The sequence below is a fragment of the Alligator sinensis genome, unplaced genomic scaffold, assembly GCF_000455745.1.
Source record: "Alligator sinensis unplaced genomic scaffold, ASM45574v1 scaffold888_1, whole genome shotgun sequence".
NCBI classification, from domain to species: Eukaryota; Metazoa; Chordata; order Crocodylia; family Alligatoridae; genus Alligator; species Alligator sinensis.
The window spans coordinates 109141-128186 of NW_005842533.1; the positions used below are offsets into that span (position 1 = coordinate 109141).

Genomic DNA, 19046 nt, shown 5'->3' on the forward strand with positions numbered 1-19046 from the left:
GGGCTGGGGCATGGGGGGGCAGGAGTAGTGCAGCGTCCGGGGGTGCCCCAAGGGTGGTGGGGTTTGAGGGGTCCTGAGGGTGTGAGGGGTGCAGCACTCTGGGGCTCCCAAGGGGTTGGGGCTTGTGGGACTATGTCACCAGCCCTCCAGCGGGCTGGTCCTCGATGGCCGAGGCGTGCCCTCCACAGAGCCCTGCCAGCCCGACGCCTTTGCCGTTCTCCACCTCCCCTCGCACCCTTTCCTTTTTTGACCCCTCTTTAGACCCTTCCCCAAATGACTCTCTTGAGGCCGACCCCGCCAGGGTTTGCAGCGTGCGGGGAAGGTGTGTTGACCTGCTGCTTTTTTTTTTTTTTTTTTTTTTCCCTCTTCTTTTTTTTAAATAGTATTTAACCAGGAGGATTCCCCAGAACCCTAAGTATCAGTACGTGAAAACTCGCCTCGATACGGGTAAGTGGGGTCAGAAGCAGCAAGTTAAATTTCACACAGTAACAAATTCCTTTGCCGTACATCTCTGCCTGCCTGTATGAAGCCGGCTCCTCTGCGCGCACACTAGGAAATGACTTAATGGCCTCATCACAATCGGAGCCTTGGATGAGGTCAGACTCATGATGCAACAGTGCCTAGCAAAATGTATGGGCCTGGGTTTTCCCATTATTTTTGTATAAGTTGTTGTTTTACAAACAACTTGACATTTAAAGCATTACTTTAAAATGCATCCTAGTAGGCTTGTAGTGATGGTTGTAGCCAGGACAGTTCAGGAGATCTTCGAGAGGTGATACTTTAAGGTCAACTCTTGCTCAACAGCTTGTGTTAACGTCTCTCCCGGATAGACTGTTTTCCAATAAAAGAGGGCACGCATTTTTTTGGTGATATAAGTCAGGGCTGTTCAGCTTCTAAGCAGCTGGGGGCTGCATGCTGTGAAGCCCCATCCTCCACTGCACCATGCTGTGCAGGTGCCCTAGCACCCACCCCCAGCTCCCTAACCACGGGTTTCCCCACTGCGCCCTGCCCCTGGGGCGGAAAGTGGAAGCTGGAGGAGAGAAGGGGAGCCTGGAGACCCTGACTGCTGCTGCAGCTAGTGCAGTGGGTATCGCAGCAGCTGGGTTGGGCATGCGGTCTGTGAGCCACCAGTAGTTGGACAGTCCTGCCCTAAGTGATCATAGAATTACAGAAATGTAGGGCTGGAAGGGACCTCAGGAGACTAGTCTGGGATTGTCTTGATCCTGCTCAAGGGAGAAGGATCCTCCATGTATAAACCATCCTAGACAAGTATTTGTCTGACCTGCTCTTAAAAACTTCCAAAGTTGGAGATGCCAAACCCTCTCGGTAGCCTGTTCCAGTGCTCACCTGCCTGCAAAAGTGAGAGAGAGCTTCCTAATCTCCAGTCTAGATTTCCCTTGCTTCAGTTTAAGACCTTTGCTCCTTGTCCTTATGGGTATAGAAAATAATTTATCTCCCTCTTCCATTTAACCACCCTTTGGTTATCAAATCCCCTTTCAGTCATCTCCTCTTCAGACTAAATAATCCCAGTTCTTTCAGCCTTTTCTCATAAATCCTGGTTCCAAGGCCTCTCGTCCTTTTTTGTTGATCTCTACTGGACTCTTTCTCTGATTTGCCCATGTTTCCTTGAAGTGCAGTGCCCCAGTCTGGCAGTACTCCAGGTGAGGCCTCACTGTTGCCAAGTACAGGGGAAGAAGCATTTTCCATGACTTCCAAATAGGGCTGCTATAAATACAGCCCAACACACACTTTTGTGCTCCTATTAATACAGCCCAGCACACGTTTGGCTTTTTGCACCAAGAACATACTATTGCTTCATAATCAGGTTGTCGTCCACTGTAACCCTCCAGTTCTTCTCTGCAATCCTGCTGCCTAGCCAGTCATCCTCTAGTCTGTATTTGTGCATGTGAGTGTTCTGTCCCAAGTGCAGGACTTTGCACTTATTGTTGAGTTTCATTTGATGAATTTCAGAGCATTTCTGCATTTTATTGAGGTCATTCTGAATCCTAGCCCTACCCTCCAGAGTGTCTGCAGCTCCAACCAACTTGGTGACACCTGCAAATTTTCTCATTCCTACCACCCAAATCAATAATGAATGTATTAAACAACACCAGACTCAGGATAGACTAACTCAATGCCTCTTCCCACTCAGATACCAGGCCATTGATAACTGTTCCTTGAGCATGATGATCCAACTAATTATGTATCCACCTTACAGTACAGTCGTCTAAACCAGTGTTTCCCAACCTTTTCCAATCCAAGGCACGCTTACGCTTACATTCAAAATTTTCTGTGGCACACCCCTCCTCCCCACCTCCCCCCCTTCCAAAGTCATTAGAGCATAGCATGGAATACCATCTCGCATCTGTACACTGGAACAGCAACACAATACACTTTGGTTCTGTCCACAAAACTAATTTATATAAATGATATGTTTCATTTATTCATTTCTTTAATTTTTCTAACGTGTGACTTATTTTTCCAAAATTCCATGGCATACCTGTTCATTTCTGGTGGCACACCAGTTGGGAAACACTGAACGGCACTATATTTTCTTAGTTTGCTAATGAGAATGTCATGAAATTCAGTGTCCAGAATCTGGCTCAAATAAAGGTATATCACATGCACTGTTTTCCCTCCCTCCGCTGTCCACTGAGCCCATCTCTTCATTATAGAAGGAAATCATTTTAGTCTGGTATGACTTACTCTGGATGAATCTATGCTGGTTGTTTCTGATCGCCTTATTCTCCTCCAGATACTTAGAAATAGATTCCTTGTTGACCTCCTTCATGAGCCTCCTCAGATATCCAGGTCAGATTGACTGGTCTGTAATTCCCCTGTCTTCCTCCTTCTCTTTCCTAAAGATGGGCACTATATTTGCCCTTTTCCAGTTGTCTGGGGCCTAATTTGCCCTCCGCAAGTTCTCAGAGATAATAGACAATGGCTCTGCAATTACCTCACCCAATTCTTTGAGTACTCCAAGATGTACCCTGTCCACCCCAGGTGTTGAGTATGAAGCTTTCCTCAGTTTCACTGGGAAAAGAAGCAACTGCCTGATTTCCCTCCCACTATTCCTAGCTATATGCCCTTGAACCACTTTAAATTATCTTCTTGCCTGGTTTTTACAACATTAAAATCTTTTTAGATAGGTATTAGGTTGCCCTCTTCCCTGCTTGAGCTGTCATCTTAAAGCCAGACTCTCCATGTTGACCTGCCGCTTTTTGAAACCCTTGACCTGACTGGTCTTTTTGAAACCTGTTGGTGTAGTAGATGCAGTAAATGCACAACTTTGCAGGGGAGAAGGGGAGTCATTATGTGATTACAGAAGTTATGTTCATAAAAGATCTTTAAATATTTGCCTCTTCAAATTGCTGTCCAAACATCAATCTAAATATCATCAACTTTTCCATACACAAACAAATATTCCTACTTCAAATCTGGGGGAAATCAAGACAAAGAGCAAGTAAGTCATTTGCCTAAAGTCACTCTGCAAATTTGAAACCAAATTGTGATTGGAACTAGAATCTCCTGGCTCTTGGTTTTGTTTCAGCTCTTCAGTTACTATCTTCCTCTGCATTTCTGGGATTCTGCACTTGGTCTTCTTACCTCTTATCGCATTAAAATTTTTTTTGTAGTGATTTCCGTTGAGGATACTTTCCTATACATCTCCCTCATATTAGTTATTTCTTGCATGTTATACGGAAGGAGAATACTGTATCGTATGCCACTGATTTTTTTTTCTTATGCTAGCAGGACTCAAAATTCCATGCAGTCGTCACCTGCTTATTAATAAATGCATTGAAGGCTGAAGCCTTGGATATGAGTGTTCATTTTGATCCTCTCTTTTCCCAACCAATCTTAGACACACAGACTTTGCTCCAGAGTCTAAAAATCTGACCTCTATTCCAGTACTTCTCTCTCAGCATCCCATCTCTAACGACTGACCCATCAGCCCCTTCTGGATGCTACCTGAATCAGTCATCTTTCCGAGCCTCCTCTTTATTTAAATATGTCCGTTTTGCATCTTAATTACTTCCTGGTCCTGACTATTGCAAATGCCCTTTTAGTAATCTCTCTTTCCTCCAAAGAGCCCCAGATGCTACAGCCAAATTGTACATACTTTCATGAAAAGGGGGCTGTTATTCCATCTGCCATCTTCAACAGCTTACTACCTGTATCTGAATCAAATGAAAAAATAACTATTTTGTGGTAGAGACTGGACTTGCATTCAGTTTCCACAAGCTCAGATGAAGCATCTGAGGAGCTCCAGGTTCTGTAGACACTGTTATAAACTGTGCGGTCTTGAGTGTGCATGCAGAAGGCAGAACACCTTCCCTGAAAACCTTGGAATCCATACTGAGAAGTCAAAAAGCAACACAGCTCTTCTGTGAGGTCAGGATAAGTAATACTGGCTGGAAAAAGTTTTTGCTTTACTACACCAATGCAAGTCCAGAGTGATTCTGTAGAAGATAAGAACTGTTACTTTGCATTTATGCTGGTGTAACAGAGCAGAATTTGGCTTAGGAATACTTACCTGCACACATGGGAGTACTGTGGGGGGGAAATCACTTACTGGTTACATAGTACGATAGCATTGGAGCTAAGAATAGAATGCTGAAGTCCTGACTCCCAGTCCTTTCCTCTTATAGCAAAGTAGATGTCCTGAGTTACAGCCTTCTAAAAACTGTTCCTTCATTCTGCAAAATGTTGCCAAAATCACACGTGCTTTTAATTGGAAGGAGGCATTTTGGATGGAACTTGGAGGACCTCCCCTCTTCTCCCCCACCCAGTAGTTTCAGGAGCTCTGCATGTCTGGCTGGCAGACTGTGGATGCCAGTCCTTTTTTTTTGCAGATTCTGCTGAAACTTGGATGGATGCATACTGCATAGTGGTTAAGTGAACACCTATTCTTTACATGCCTGAAAAGGAGATTGAAGTTTCTGCTAGCAACAGATTTCCCAACTATTTCTTGGAAAGTTTCCCCCCTTATGTACATTGTTAGATGTACTGAGCACCTTAATCCCAGGACCGGTTGGCTGAGGCAGTCCATCGAGTCTCCTGACTCGCTGTTCAGCAAGATCTTTCATGAGAGATACAGGGGTTAAGTGGAGAAACTTGCAAATAGATGTGTGCTGTGAAAAAGCAGCAGAACTGATTACTATCTATTGTGGCTACAAAAAAAAAATGTGGTATGATGAAAGGTGGGGATGTTTATTTGCTTTGGCTTTTGTTGCCATAAAAATTGTTATGGCAAAACAGAGGCCATGTCTGTTTCCAGCCATAGCAGCCCAGGTAAGAGCAATGTTTGTGCCAGCTATGCCCTTATTGGGATAATACAAAGCCTCCAAATATGGGAATCTCTGGGGCATGTCTCTAAGCAGGGAATATGTCTCCCTCGTTGCTCATGTGGGACAATGGGTGACAGTGGATAACGTGTTTTGCCCAGCAAACCAGATCAGCCGTACCGGGGTACATCCCACCACAGCTAATCTGCTTCACTTGGCATTTGTTTATACTCTAAGATCTAGTCTCCTCCATTTATAAGTGTTTAAGCATAATGTAATATAACCCCTTATTGTAAAGAGCCTTTTTACCAAGTATTTACTCTGATTTGTAGGTAACAGCCTGATCAAATGCATGGAGAAATTGGAAGAGAAGAAAAGAAGTGAGTAATTTATGGCCTGGAGGGTCACAGATGGCTTAGTTCAAAGTGCATGTTCAAATCCTGCACCCTTCATTGTGGTCTTGAGGTTATCAGTTCTTTTCAGCATCTATGCCCGGATCTCATTAAGAGTAAACAGGAGCTACAAGCATGTAGTGCTGAGGCTGTGGATATCCACTCTGTTTCTGTATCAGGTAGCTTTAAGTTTTCTTCCACAATCCTCTACAGCAGTGGTTGGCAACCTAAGGCCCGTGGGCTGAATCTGGCCTGCCAAGCAATTTCATCCAGCCCACAGAGAAAGAATATCAGCAGCAAGGGAAGTGGCGCCTGGGTCATGGGTATGGCGGTAGTAATTTAGTAGCTGGGGAAGTGGCAGAAGTAGTCAGGTCACAAGTGGCAGCCTGCCTTTGGGCCAAGCTGTGTTGTTTCAGCCCACTGCTTCTAAAAGGTTACTGACCCCTAGTCTACAGATAAACCTGTATAAAGCATCCATGCAGACAGTTCTGGGAGCTCTTCCAGAAACCCTCTGGTGCCTTGTATCCTCTTACTAACCAGGATGGGTGCTGATAGGAAGGACAAAGGAGAAAGAGAAACTCTAGAGACTGAGTGGATCAGGTCAGGGCTGGTCTGGCAATAAGTGATGCTGTTCTTTAATACTGTTGTTAGTGTCTTAGACACCTGCCTAATTAAACATGTTCCTCCTAGGTTTTAAAAACAGCGGGTAATATTTATGCTCAAACTAATCTTCTTAGGCTGTCCTGTATTCCTCCCCAGCTTACCTCCACCCTTCAGAGATCTGGAAAGGGAAGTATCTAACCCCTCCCCATCAGCCCCCACGCACAAAAAATCAGAATAATTCCTCTTCTGATCCCTCTAATTCATCCCCTCTTTCTTCCCCCCCCTCCCCGAATACTTTCTGGATTATGTGAAAATCAAAATCCATAAGGACTAATACAGTATTTGAACGCTTCTCCCAGGGGCCCTTCAGCTGATAGGGGCAGTGTTTGGTATGGAGATAGATTGTTCCATGGAATTGACTATAGCTTTTCCCAACATAATGAACCAAACTAGACTGTAAATGAAATAGCTAAACATTCCCTGGGCGCAAGTTTCTATGCATCTTTGGAGCTAAATGGTTTGGTTTCTTTCGCAGTTTATTATGCAGCTGAATCTGAAGTTTTGTTTCTATTAGACCAGTGGTTTTCAACTATTTTTTAGATTCAAGGCACTCCTCAAAGTCGAGGTACCTTTTGACAGACTTGAGGCCCCCTCAGAAAATACCGTCTCCTAGACTTCTTGCTTTTTAACTACAGAAAAATAGTAGAGCAGTTCTTCCATTGCAAAGAACTCAGACCCCAGCAGGTCAGAATGTTTTTAACACCGCATTCCTATTTGAAATCTCTGTGTTTTATTGTGTGAATCATGCTTGCACATCTACTGGTGCTAGCACCCTTGAGTGAATCGCATGGCACCCCAGGGTGCCACATCACCCAGGTTGAGAACCACTATGTTAAACTAATATGAGGACCCTTTAAGATCTGAATGAGTCAAATTCATTCCTGTGCAACTCCATTGAACTTGCTGGAGTGAATTTAACCTGTTGTATTTAACGTTATAGATGTTGAAAACTGATGGAAATCTAACTTGTTCTTCAATGGTGTTTTGTATTTCATTCAGGTTTTGTCAGTGAAAATAAGCTGGTCATTTTCAATTTCTGTTTCTAGTCAGTTTTGCTTCTTTGTTCTCACTGGCTGGAACAATCGTGCTTGTGTAGAAGGCAAGAGAATAATTTATATCTAAATAATACTGCTTTACTTTAAGGAGACTTGAAAATCAGTTTCTTCACATCATTAGGATTTTTTTATGCTCATCTTCAGGTTTTTGTGGGTTGTTTTTTTTTAAACTGTTCCATTAAATATCATAAAGTTCAGATTACAAGGCAGGTATTTGGAACACAAATGTGCTTGTAGTTAAGTTTTTGGGCAAAATGTTCCTTTGCTTTTTGCTCCTCCCTCTTCTTTTTCTGTTTAAGTTGTGTCTTTTGGGAGAGTGAAAAGAGAAATTATCTTGTTTCACAACATCCTTTGTTGATTGGCTAAGATTTCAGTATTTAAAAAGCAGTGGCAGTCTTGTGGTATCTGTACCACAAATCTTGTTGTGCTTCTCTTCAGTTTTAAATCTCTGCTGCGAATCTCATTTCCTTTTATGAAGAAGTCCTCTTGTTAAATCCCAGTTCTAGAGCACAATAGAAATTTTCTCATCATGCTTTCTACTGAAAAGGCACCTTGTGTTCCCAGGTAATTTAGAAACTTCTTTGCCTTGATTTCTCATGGATAGATGACACCAGTTGGACACAACTTTAAATACCTAGTACAGTCAATTCTCTGTCTCTTCTGTAACCAGAGAGAGTTGGACTCAATACCTCAAATCCACTGGAAAATCAAAACTGATAAGATAGCTGAAACTGTGATTATTTGTCCTTTGGAGCACAGACTTGAGAGACGCTACCACAGTGTGATCTGCTTCTTAAATATTGTTTTCTCTCATTGCTGAAGTACAGAGGTACAGAGCTTCCTAAATACTCAGTTGAATAATTACATTTTAACACCAATTCATTGATACATAATGTCAGAAAATCCAAATGGACCGGCCACAGTAAAGCCAGGTATGTAGTAGTGGTGGTGTGAGGGGCAGCATTTTTTCTGACCCTTTTGACATGTTTGTGGAGGGGGGCAGTTATGTGAATACTGGACTTGTTTGTGTTGAAATGAAGGGTTTAGCAGATGATAGTTTTCTGAGCTCAGAAAGGAAGTTGAGTTAATAAAGTTCAGAATGAAGTCTTGTAAAGAGTTGTGTGAACTGCTTTCAGTGTAAATGCATCTGGTTTGAAGAGAGTGAAAAAAACCATTTAGAAGTTGCAATGTGTGTTAATTAATCATTGTGATAAAAACAAGGTTCAGCTGACTTGTTACATAAGGTTCAGCAACTTCAAACTGTAAGAGGGCCTGTCTTTCATTTCTTGTATCCAGAAAAGCAAAGGTTTATCCTCATTCATGGCTGTGGATCTTGATCTTTTGGACAACAAATTATATTGACTTGAGAGTCCTGTGCTGGGCAAGTGAAACAGATTGGAAGAAAGGTGTTCTTGCTGCTATTGTGCTATTAGAAATACTCGTTATTGGGCCAGTGGCTAATAGCAGCTGTTAAGGTGCAGGCTCAGGGTTCCGAACATAAAGCTCTGCATATCTTGCTGGGCTCCCGGCTTAAAATCTAATGAGGGTACCTCCAAATGTTCCTGTTTCCCAGGTGCATGGGGTTTGGCTGTTGTTGTGTAGACCTTGCATTTGAATCCTTTAAACCAAGTCTTTATAGACATTCTGAACTCTACAGCTTTAAGAAAAACTTCAGGTCTCTTATACCCATGGCTTTTATCTGCTTTTCTTCGCCACAGATCAGTAGGGCATTTACTACCATGTAATTGGGCTTCAAGCTCTAGCGTCTCTTTCAGTAGAGTAGAAGGCTAAATTTATAGACTCTTTCCATGCTGTGATAGTGGATGTAGCTCAGCCAAGCCAAACATACCACCCCACCAAGAAAGCATGCGTTTAAGAATATATGAATAGAGATGATGGAAACTATTCACTGATTGTATGTGCAAAAGCTGGGTAAGGTTTATGGTACCTCTTCTGTGTGACTGTCCTAGAGATTTGAACACCTGCTTCAACATGCAGCAAGTATAAGCAACAGCAATGCAACCCTTTAATTGTATGCAACCAGGACCTGTGGTGTGGTGAAGGAGGTTCTGTTCCCCTGGCTCTCTTAACCATCTGAGCCAAAAGACTGTTAATGAGAGAACTAATTTTATTGTCGGCTTTTGTGTTGGCTGAAATCAGGGTCGAATCCCACCAAACTCCCTTTGCATAAGCCAGAGACTAGCCAACAGATGGCAGGATTGAAACGTATTTAGCAGCCTGGATTTGATAACAACTCTGCGTTCCATAACCAGTCTTCCCCGCCACCCCCTCCCCAACCCAAAGCCAGCCAGCTCCCCTGCTGGCACTGGGGCTTGTCTGGGATATGTTCTTGAAAATAACAAATGCGATTTTGATGAGGATTAGTCCCATTTTTAAAGGTCTGTGATTTCTAAGGGGGAGTGTAGTGCAGAAGGAAAGAAAGAATGGAGGATTAAGGCATGCCTTGCTTTCCTTCCTTCCCCCCCACCCTTTCTTTTTTTTTAAAGAGCCCTGGATTATAGATTAGAGGATGGAATATGGCTTTTGTGTGTTTAGTTAAGCGCACACAACCTTGTTTCAACAGCTGCAGAATCCAGAGCTGGAAATGCCTTGTTAGAGCATCTCCTGTATTTCCCTGCCAATGCAGAAATGTCCCTTATTGCTCATTCTCCACTGTTCTGTTCTGTCCTGTTTAACTTGAAATGTATTAAAGAGGTTTCCGTTGCTTCCCTTCGGAAGAGTGTCGCATGTCAGGAAGCTTGTCCAACCTTCACCTGTTGTTCGTAGTCGTCTCTCTTAATCTCTCTTGTTATTAAATATCTCTTGTTGCTAAATATGTCTTCTTGCTTGATGCACAGATATTTGAGGAGGCAAACAATCCTGCGTCTGCTTTTATCATCACTCGGTCAAAGGAAAAATTAATAAAGCTAAATACACGCTGGTCCCTCCAACAGCTTGATCAGTTTTTTTTTACGTAGTACTGATGTAACGTACAGTTGCTTTCTGGTAGTGAAGTGTACCTGGATGCAGACGCTATATAACGGACACTTGTCTTTGAAGTTCCAGCTGAAAATTTCTTTCCTTTTGTAGAGAATTCATATTGACAAACAAGGGAACCAAAATCTGACTTTCTTTAACTTACAATAAAATGGGAAGATCTGAAGCAGCTTAAACAATAAAATTGCAGTAGGTAAATGTATTCTTTGTATGTGACTGCTTCCAGAACTTAAAGTTCTGGGACAGAGAGACTAACTTTTCTGTAAACGGTACAATAAAAATTCAGGTCACAGAACATTGCTTTTGACTTAAGAGGCTCCATAGAAGTGGTGAGATCTGAAGGAGAACAGGAGGGGAGTTAAGCACTTTGAATGGCTTTCCACTGTTTAGCTTAGCTTCAAATGACATCATTTGGGGATGGGAGGTTTAGGGGCTGTTTGGATCTGTCCCTCCCCTTTCTAATCATACCTGTTAAGAGGCAGGATCTCTCTATAATTGATATTTTTCTCAGCCCTTCATGTTGGTTCTCATGCTCCCTCTAACCTGTGTCAGCCTGAAATTCTAGTCCCCTTAAAAACCTGACAGGTCAGAGTCTTTACAATAAGAGCTCTTGTTGAGCCTCATAGTTTGGTATTTAGAGGAAATGGGGATGGATATAAAGACATGTTTCTTTCTGTTTTTCTCTTTAAAGATTACAGACACAAAAAGGATGAGCTATTCAGAAGATTAAAGGTGACTACTTTGGCCCAGCTGGTATGTACACCTGTTTCTAACCAGTTTGTGATAATCACCTATATTTGCTAATTATGATTAGGTTCTTGTTGGCAGAACTTTGTACATGATATGATGTGTGTACATGTACTTGAAGCTGTTTCTGGAGACCTATTTGTATTCGTGGGTTTTGCCCCTTTCCTTGTGGCTTTCTTTTGGCAGAAAGTTGGAAAAAAAAGTGAAAAATCTAAGCCAGACTTCTAGAATTGCAGATCATTTTCTGCTGTAACTGAAAGCAGTGGCAACTGCACATTCTCAGAACCTCTGAAATGAAGCCTTAGGTGTTTCAAGAAGGCATCCAGAAGAAGTGAACCACTCTGGAAATTTAGTTCTCTCCATCTGTGAAATGGGGATTTTCTTAATGAAAGAAGCAGCATATCAGATTGCGCACTGGTCACAACTGCGATCCATCAGCAGTTATAGGCCAAAAGGTTGTTTTTAAGGTTCTTTTTAATGGAAGAAATATGGCGCACTATGGAAAAAATATATAAGAAAAGAATGAGAAGACAAAAATGCAAAAGCCCATGAGTTTGTCACTAAAAGTATTCGTTAAAAGAGTCAGGAAAACCTGAAAGGGAGATGTGCACTTCTGGAAAGAGCACAGAAAGGAGCTTAAACCTGCCTGGATAGAGGCTCCTAGAGAGAAACTGTCATATGGTTCATCCAACTGACTTCAATAGGATTACAGCAGAGAATTGATTATTCAAAAAGGCAGTTAACCAGAAGGTTTTGAATTAACAAAACCATAAGCCCACAGTTGGGCTTGGCTTCTCAGAATAGCAACTACATATTTTTTATTTACTAGCACTTTGAAATAGTTTAAAACATTGTACAGCACCATATAGTTTATTTCTTGTTTTATAATATTTGCTGTGCAGTACAGTAATTATAGTTTTCGGGACTCCATACTGTAGTGTTTGATTATCTGGGAAACTTGATTATCTGGAATGACGGTGCCACTAATTATTCTGGATAATCAACGGTTTATTATATCTACATGGGGGAGGGTTGCAGGCTTGAGCCTTAAGTGCTGCATGGATGGGTTCAGTGCTGGTCACCTTTCAGGATTGATCTTGCACATGGTACAAGATTGACCCTGCAATGCTGTGATTCTTTCCTCTAAGGCAGGGTGGGTTTTGAAATGTGTAGCCTGTTACTTGAAAGGCAACTTTTTAAAAATGTGTTGGGATAAGCTGGGACTGTTGTGGAATGAATTGGGTCTTTTCATTCTGAAATTAGATTAGTTCTTCTTTTTAATAAAGATGCCAGTTGCTCTTTGGCCTGGGGCAGGGACTTATACGTGAGAAGTAAAACCAACAGAAGGGGCAGTCTGATTCAGTGTGCTCTGATATACCTGGATCTCTGAAGAATTGGTTTTGCTGCCTCATGTCCCAAAAGAGTCTTGGACCAAGTTTTGTTTGTTTCTTCCAGGTCATCCATGTCTCTTCCCTGTCTGATAAAACGTTAGAAGTGACAGCTGAGGAAATCCAAAAGCTGGAAGGTAATGCTCTTGACTGAGGAGGGAGATCTACATCCTTGTGTTTCCAGCTTGAGCTGTGCCCTTTGAGGCTGGAGTTCAGTGCCTTGGCAGACATCATGCTGGCAAATCCTTCTGGCAACGCTGGCCCTGTTATTCCCATTGTAATTCTCTAGTGTGGGATGTATTTGACTGTCCTTCCTGGTCACTTTTACTGGATGTGTGTCTTCTTGCACTCTGCCCTGCAATATTCCCTCAGAAATGAAGCCTGCTGTTCACCTGGTTAATTCTTCCAGGTCCTAACAGCTAATAGTTTTCACCCACCCACCTGCCAAGTGGGAGAACTTCTGTAGTGGAAGAAGAATCCTTGCGTTTTGTAGAAATGGTCCAGAGTTTTATAATCCGGGTCTAGATCCAGACTTCTCCCAGTGGTCTGAGAAACTGCTCCACAATTCAATTTTTTTCAATATCTTTTTTTTTAAGATGGTGATGGCATCGCTTCAGATGGTGATGTTCAACTCAAAGCTGGGACAAATGGGAAGGCAAGCCCTACTGAGAAACCACCTAGTCCAGTCCTATTCATAAACAACACTGGTGGTGGAGAGTCTCATCGGTCTACTTTGCAAAGGTATCCGATAGCAATGTACAAAGAATGGCTCTCCTCCTTTTCTCCCCGCCGCACGCACGCACACACACACTATATTCCGCCTATGTCCCCCTGTGCTTGGAATACTCCTTTTGTCACTGCCAAGCCTCGCACACAATAAGTGTCCCAGAATTCCAGTAACCATCTTTAAATCGCTGTCAGTAGCTACTTTTCATGGACCAGTCATCAAGGTAATGGCTGATCCCAAGCTCTCATATGACAAAATTGCTCTCTCTTCTGAAACCATTTGTGTGTGAATAATTCATTGGTTTTGTTTCTTGTCGAAATGTCTGGGGCTCAACTTGCATCAGATGAGGCTGAACTCTGGATGTTCAGTACTCCGTAAACTCATGGGGAGGCTAGTTACAAAGGGAATCAGTCTTCTAGAGAAACAGAGGACAGTCTGTCTGAAGTGGTCCACGTGATTCTTTGAAGTGTGATAACAAACTTGGAAGAGAGATGGAAACTGTCCATTGGACAGGTTACTAACTGGAAAGTATCCTGATCTTAATAAAGAGGCAAAGAATTGCTGACAGCAGATTCTGATGCAAACTCTCATTTTTTCCTCCTGTAGCCTGATAAGTGGTGTTGGTGAGCTAGACATACACAAAGACACGCTAAAGAAACCTGACACTAATGATACTAAAGATGGACCTTATCCTGATTGCCCCTTCCTGCTGCTAGACGTACGGGATCGAGATGCGTACGACCAATGTCACATTGTTGGAGGTAAGGGAGAGATGACCAGCATGGGATTCCCATGAGGAACCTTCATCATTGTCCACTTAGTTGCAAAGTATGTTCAGATTCTGGCCCTTTTAAATTTCTGCCTCTAAAATGGGCATCGATGAGTGCCCAGTGCCAGTTTATTTCTCATTAGTAGTGAGTCCCATCCTGCAATGAGACATCAACTGGTGCCTGAAGTACAGAGCACCTGTGCAGGGAAGAATGGCATAGGGCTATGCGCAGTGTGCTCTGATGCTGATGAGGGGGGCCTTATCGGGGACCACTGGGAAAGCCCTGCTTAGAGTAGTGACTGTGCCCTGCCACTTCCCTATTCCAGTTCCAAATTGGCAGACAGAGGCAGCGTCTGCCTCTTCAGGTATAGAGCAAGCAAAACCAGCAGAAGCAGAAGAGGGACCTGGGAAGTCTCAAGCTGATAAGAATTTCCAAGATGTTATCTCTTATCACCCCTGTAATCCCTCTGTCTGGCACTGGGAAGGGGGAAGCTGAGCTGAAGTTAACCCTTGTTTATTGGGAACTAAGCTTATGTTCCCTGGATGGGATATGTCTGCCTGCTTCTGCAGCACTCCTGAGGGCACTGCTGTCAAGCATGCTCTGCTAGCCTGCTTCTCTTCCACATGCCAGAGACTGAGATCTTGTGAGGGACAGCCTCACTGCAGCTTCTCTGCCTTATTTCTGAGTTTAGCTTGGGCACTACAGGAGCAGATAGGTGGGGTGTGCTGGAGAGTGACACCTCACAGTGGTCACCTTAATTCTAAACTGATGGACAGGAGCAGACATTCCTTAAACCTTTTCTCTCTTGTCTTTGCAGCGTATTCCTACCCAATCGCAACGCTATCCAGGACCATGAATCCATACACCAATAATATTCTGGAATATGTATCCTTTGCACAGCCCTGGATCTCAAGAGAAACAAAGTTTTGGCAAAACAAAAGCCAGGAGTTCTTCACTGACCTTAATGGGACTACATTAAGCCAGTAGGAGTTCATGTTTTCAGGGGCAGCAGGATGGGACCTTACTGGGTGCACATGATTTAACTGATGCTGGGGTTCTGTTCCCTTTGCTGAGCACCTCTGCTGCTGAGAAGCAGGACTTATTAGCCTTGGCAAAGTACTATGCTAATGTGACTATCTGTGCAGCTTTTGGGTGTATAGCCAGCTTGGGGCATTTCTGCCCAGTGCTGCCTTTCACCATATGGGCTTACCCAGCTTTTCTCCTGCAGGAACCATAGTGCAGTTTGGCCTCTCTGAAGGATTGAGAGGAGATTATCCATCGGAATTAAGTGGACAATTTTCAAAGCTCTAGATTTCCATAGACCGTGGGAGGGAGGGATGTGTGTAGGCCTCACTTCTTACTGTTGTCTTCTATGTTGCTAGATGAACTAGCAGAACTGCCCTGGAACAAGATCTTCTCAGAGATTGAATTCCAGAATGGGGGAGTGAGCTGTGCCCTTCCTGGAGTGCTAATGTTAGGTTGCAAGAGGGCCGTGTGAAGTATTCTTGCTTAGTAACCACAAGCCTGGCAATTTTCCTGCTTTCAGATTGGGTCCTCCTGCATCTTTGTTGTTTTTATAGTTTTGGGAAGATCTCAACTATCTGATTCAAATTAAGTCTCTGAAAAATGCATAGGATCTTTAACACCACTGCCTGTCAGAAAAATGCCCATGGAAAGATCATCATCTTGTACGATGATGACGAGCGAATAGCCAGCCAGGCTGCCACCACCATGTGCGAGAGAGGCTTTGAGAACGTATTCATGTTATCTGGAGGTGAGGGTTTTTTTCTGGCAGATCAGTGCAGGGACTTGGCTAGGGATTGGGGTTAGCTCTGCCTACATAACTCCATCAGTGTATCTCAGCCCTAAACAACTACATTGTGACTGCTCAGAGCTGTCAAGGGGAGGCATCTGTCATTTTTTTGAATTGTGGGTTGGTTTGGTGAAGTGTCTCATAGGCACTGGGGATTTTTAAGGAATTCTCCCACCAGTTCTAATGCTGAAAGCCCTGGTATAAACAGGAGGCAGTGCTGTCATGTGAATGAGTGAACCTTGCTCGCAGCAGATCTGAAGGCTGTGGTGGTCTTAAATGCTGACAGCTGATCTATGCTAGCACAGCCCACGCCTGCCAGAGCTGGCAGTAATGGAGAACCCTCAAAGGCACACAGGTGCTAAAGCAACCGTAGGAGAAACTGTAAACAAGGTTTAGGAGGATACCACAGAATCATGACACTTTGCTTGCAGATGATCTAAAATAGGTAGTTGGGTTTTTAACCCCAGTCCTCAGAGATTGCAAACTGGTGCACAAATCCATCCCACCACAGAGTCTTTGATTTACTTCCATCACTTTGATTTAGTTCCATCACACATACCATGTTAGCTTTCACTGAGAGCAGCCTGACATCCTGTCTTCCCATTATCTCCAAGCATTTCTAAAGTTCATGAGAATCCAAGATTGGACCTCTTAGTTACATTAGTATCCCTTCAGTCCTTTGCTGAAGGGTAGAGACCCTAAATAATATGGTGGTGGAAGCATTTAGACTTCTTTCCCCTCTTACACCTTGAAATATGCAGTCTCAGCTTTGAAAGCCTAATCCTTGTAGCTGCTTTCATGACTGGATGTTTCCAAGGATTTTCATCGGCTACAAATCGTGATACTTCATGCAATAGCCACCAGTTTCCATTGGGCAAAGGCCAATTTTTTTTCAAGGACTAATTCTACAAAATGCTAAATACCTACAGCTTCTGCTGAAACTTGGGGGAGTTGGGAGTGCTCAGTACCTCTGGGGCTATTGGTCAAAAGCAGAGGCTTGCAACCTTTTTTTTGCTGCGACCCTAAATCCAGGTTGCGACTTCTGTCGCCAACTCACTCATGCCTGGTGGTGCCAGCAAAGCCCGGGTCAGGCCGGGATCATGGGGGACAGTGGCGTCTAGAGCCGCATGGACTGTACGCTGGGAGAGCCCCACAGGTGGGAGGGGCAGAGCCCCCCATGAACCTGATTTGGGTCGCGACCTGAGGTTGAGAGCCACTGGTCTAAAGACTTCACAGTTTAAAAAAAACACTGTTATGTAGATGCAATTAGGGGGCAAGAATCAGAGAAACTCTGCTTCCCACTTCTGATCCAGAGACAGATATATTCAAAAGGGTTGATCAAGCACTGCAAATGATGGATTATTGTATGCTCTGTATTGCCCGCAGGTCTAAAAGTCCTTGCACAGAAGGTGCCTGAAGGACTAGTCACTGGCTCATTCCCAACATCCTGCCAGTTGATGACCCAAACTGGCTCTGCCCGGAAAAGGGCCAGCCCTAAAGTGCCACCCACACCCGCTGAGAATAAGTGGCGATTTACTACAGAAGATCTACAGAAGATAAAGTGCTACCTGGAAGAAGAGCAGATCCCTTCAGATACTGCCAGTAAGACCCCTTGACAAACTATGTGATTTTTGCCCACGTGGCACTTGAGTTTGCAAAGTTCCCACAGACTGTCTTCTGAATTGGCTATTGCACCACTTTCTGATTGTAATCAGGTGTCTGGGGAAAGGAAGTCAGGATTTGGCCCATAAATTACTAAAATCCAAGACCAGTGTATTGGCAGGTGTGCACCAGGCCACCCAGAATTTAGGAACCCATGGTCTGTTTTGGTGAAGCCTTTCCATTTCTTTCTCACGCTTGTCGCTAGAACATGGTTATATGGCTTCTCCAGCTGCATCAGTGATGGGGGATGTTGGGGCGGGGCAGTAATGGTACATATGTCAGGAGCAGAACCTGCCCTGTGAGTCTTGAAGAGGACGTGACCACCTAAATGAAGGCTGAGCACAGTGATGATGGTAGCAGCTGTGGGTGGGGTGTGGTGTGGTTTGCTAAGGGTCTAAAGTATAGAAGGATTGTGAGCTGGGTGTTGACCCATCTGCTGACAACCTTTATGGATGCTGGAAACAAATGTGGCTATGGCAGTTATTCACCTCGTCCCTCCCCAAGTGATTTCTGAGCATCCTCAAAGGACAGGCATCGGGCAGCCCTAGAGCAGGAAGGGCATCTTACAACACTGGCCCTGCTTGTCCCACATCCTGCTGCTTTGTTTCCAGTAGATGGCCACTGCCTTGAGGAAACATCAAGGTCTATTAGGTAATTGGTCTAGAAGCTTACAATTAAAACTCATACCAAGGTGTTATTTGCATCCCAAGCTCTTCTGGCTCAGGCAGCACCCACCCCCTGCTGAAACAAAATTGCTCTGTATGCTTGTGCACTGCTTCACATGGGTTTCTGGTCTCTCTTCCTCAGACCGCCTTAGCCGTGGTTCCTCGGGCCGGGACTGCAGGGCCTCTACTGTGAGGAGCAGTCAGAACCTCTCCACCGCCAACTCGGCTAGCTCCCTTGCCACCCGCTCCTTCAGCAGCGGCAGTCTGCAGAACAAACCCTGGAAATAAAGACAGCATCTCCTTTCCATTGAATAAATGAATGTCCCAGTACATCCTGCTCAGTACATCCTTTTATTGTTTTAGGAAGCTGCTAAGAGGAAGAAAAGAATGGTATAAGACTAGCAGATGGGGAGAGGGCAGGGGGTCCAAGACTCCTGACATTCAGTAGGACAGGAAAAAGTACAATTTTATAAGACTCCTCGTAAAAGGACAATGTCAGGTCAAAGTCGTTGGAATGGTGAATTTGGGGAGGGCAGGAAGAGCCCCTGACCAATGGAAGCGGTCCTGTGAAATGTGTAACCTAAGGAAATGCCAGTTGAATTTGTGCTTGTAACAATTATTCTTTCCAGTGTCCTATGTAGCACTGCAGCATCATGCTAATAAGTGAGACCTTGGGAGATGGATAGACCAGAAACTAACTGCACACACAAATCCTGGTGTCTACCTGAAATGCTGAAACTGAACAAACAGCCAAAATGGTGAAGAGTGAGAGACTCGAGAAACATCCTTTTTTTTTTTTTTTTTTACCAATGAAATGTATTTCTTATAAGGGCATTCTTGTAAATATACAGCATGCTGTTTTGAACCTGATGGTGTCCCTTT

The 19046-nt window shown here is 43.8% G+C and overlaps 1 protein-coding gene across 1 annotated transcript; it reads left to right on the top strand.

Annotated features, from left to right (window-relative positions):
• Positions 1-164: 164 nt before the first annotated feature.
• On the top strand, positions 165-19034 carry CEP41 (centrosomal protein 41). Its single transcript, XM_006031857.3, has 11 exons — positions 165-302; positions 384-447; positions 5618-5665; positions 11084-11145; positions 12595-12664; positions 13124-13268; positions 13861-14015; positions 14842-14909; positions 15684-15798; positions 17224-17439; positions 18307-19034. The coding sequence occupies exons 1-11, from the start codon at positions 165-167 to the stop codon at positions 18450-18452; spliced, it is 1227 nt and encodes a 408-aa protein (XP_006031919.1). The 3' UTR covers positions 18453-19034.
• Positions 19035-19046: the final 12 nt, after the last annotated feature.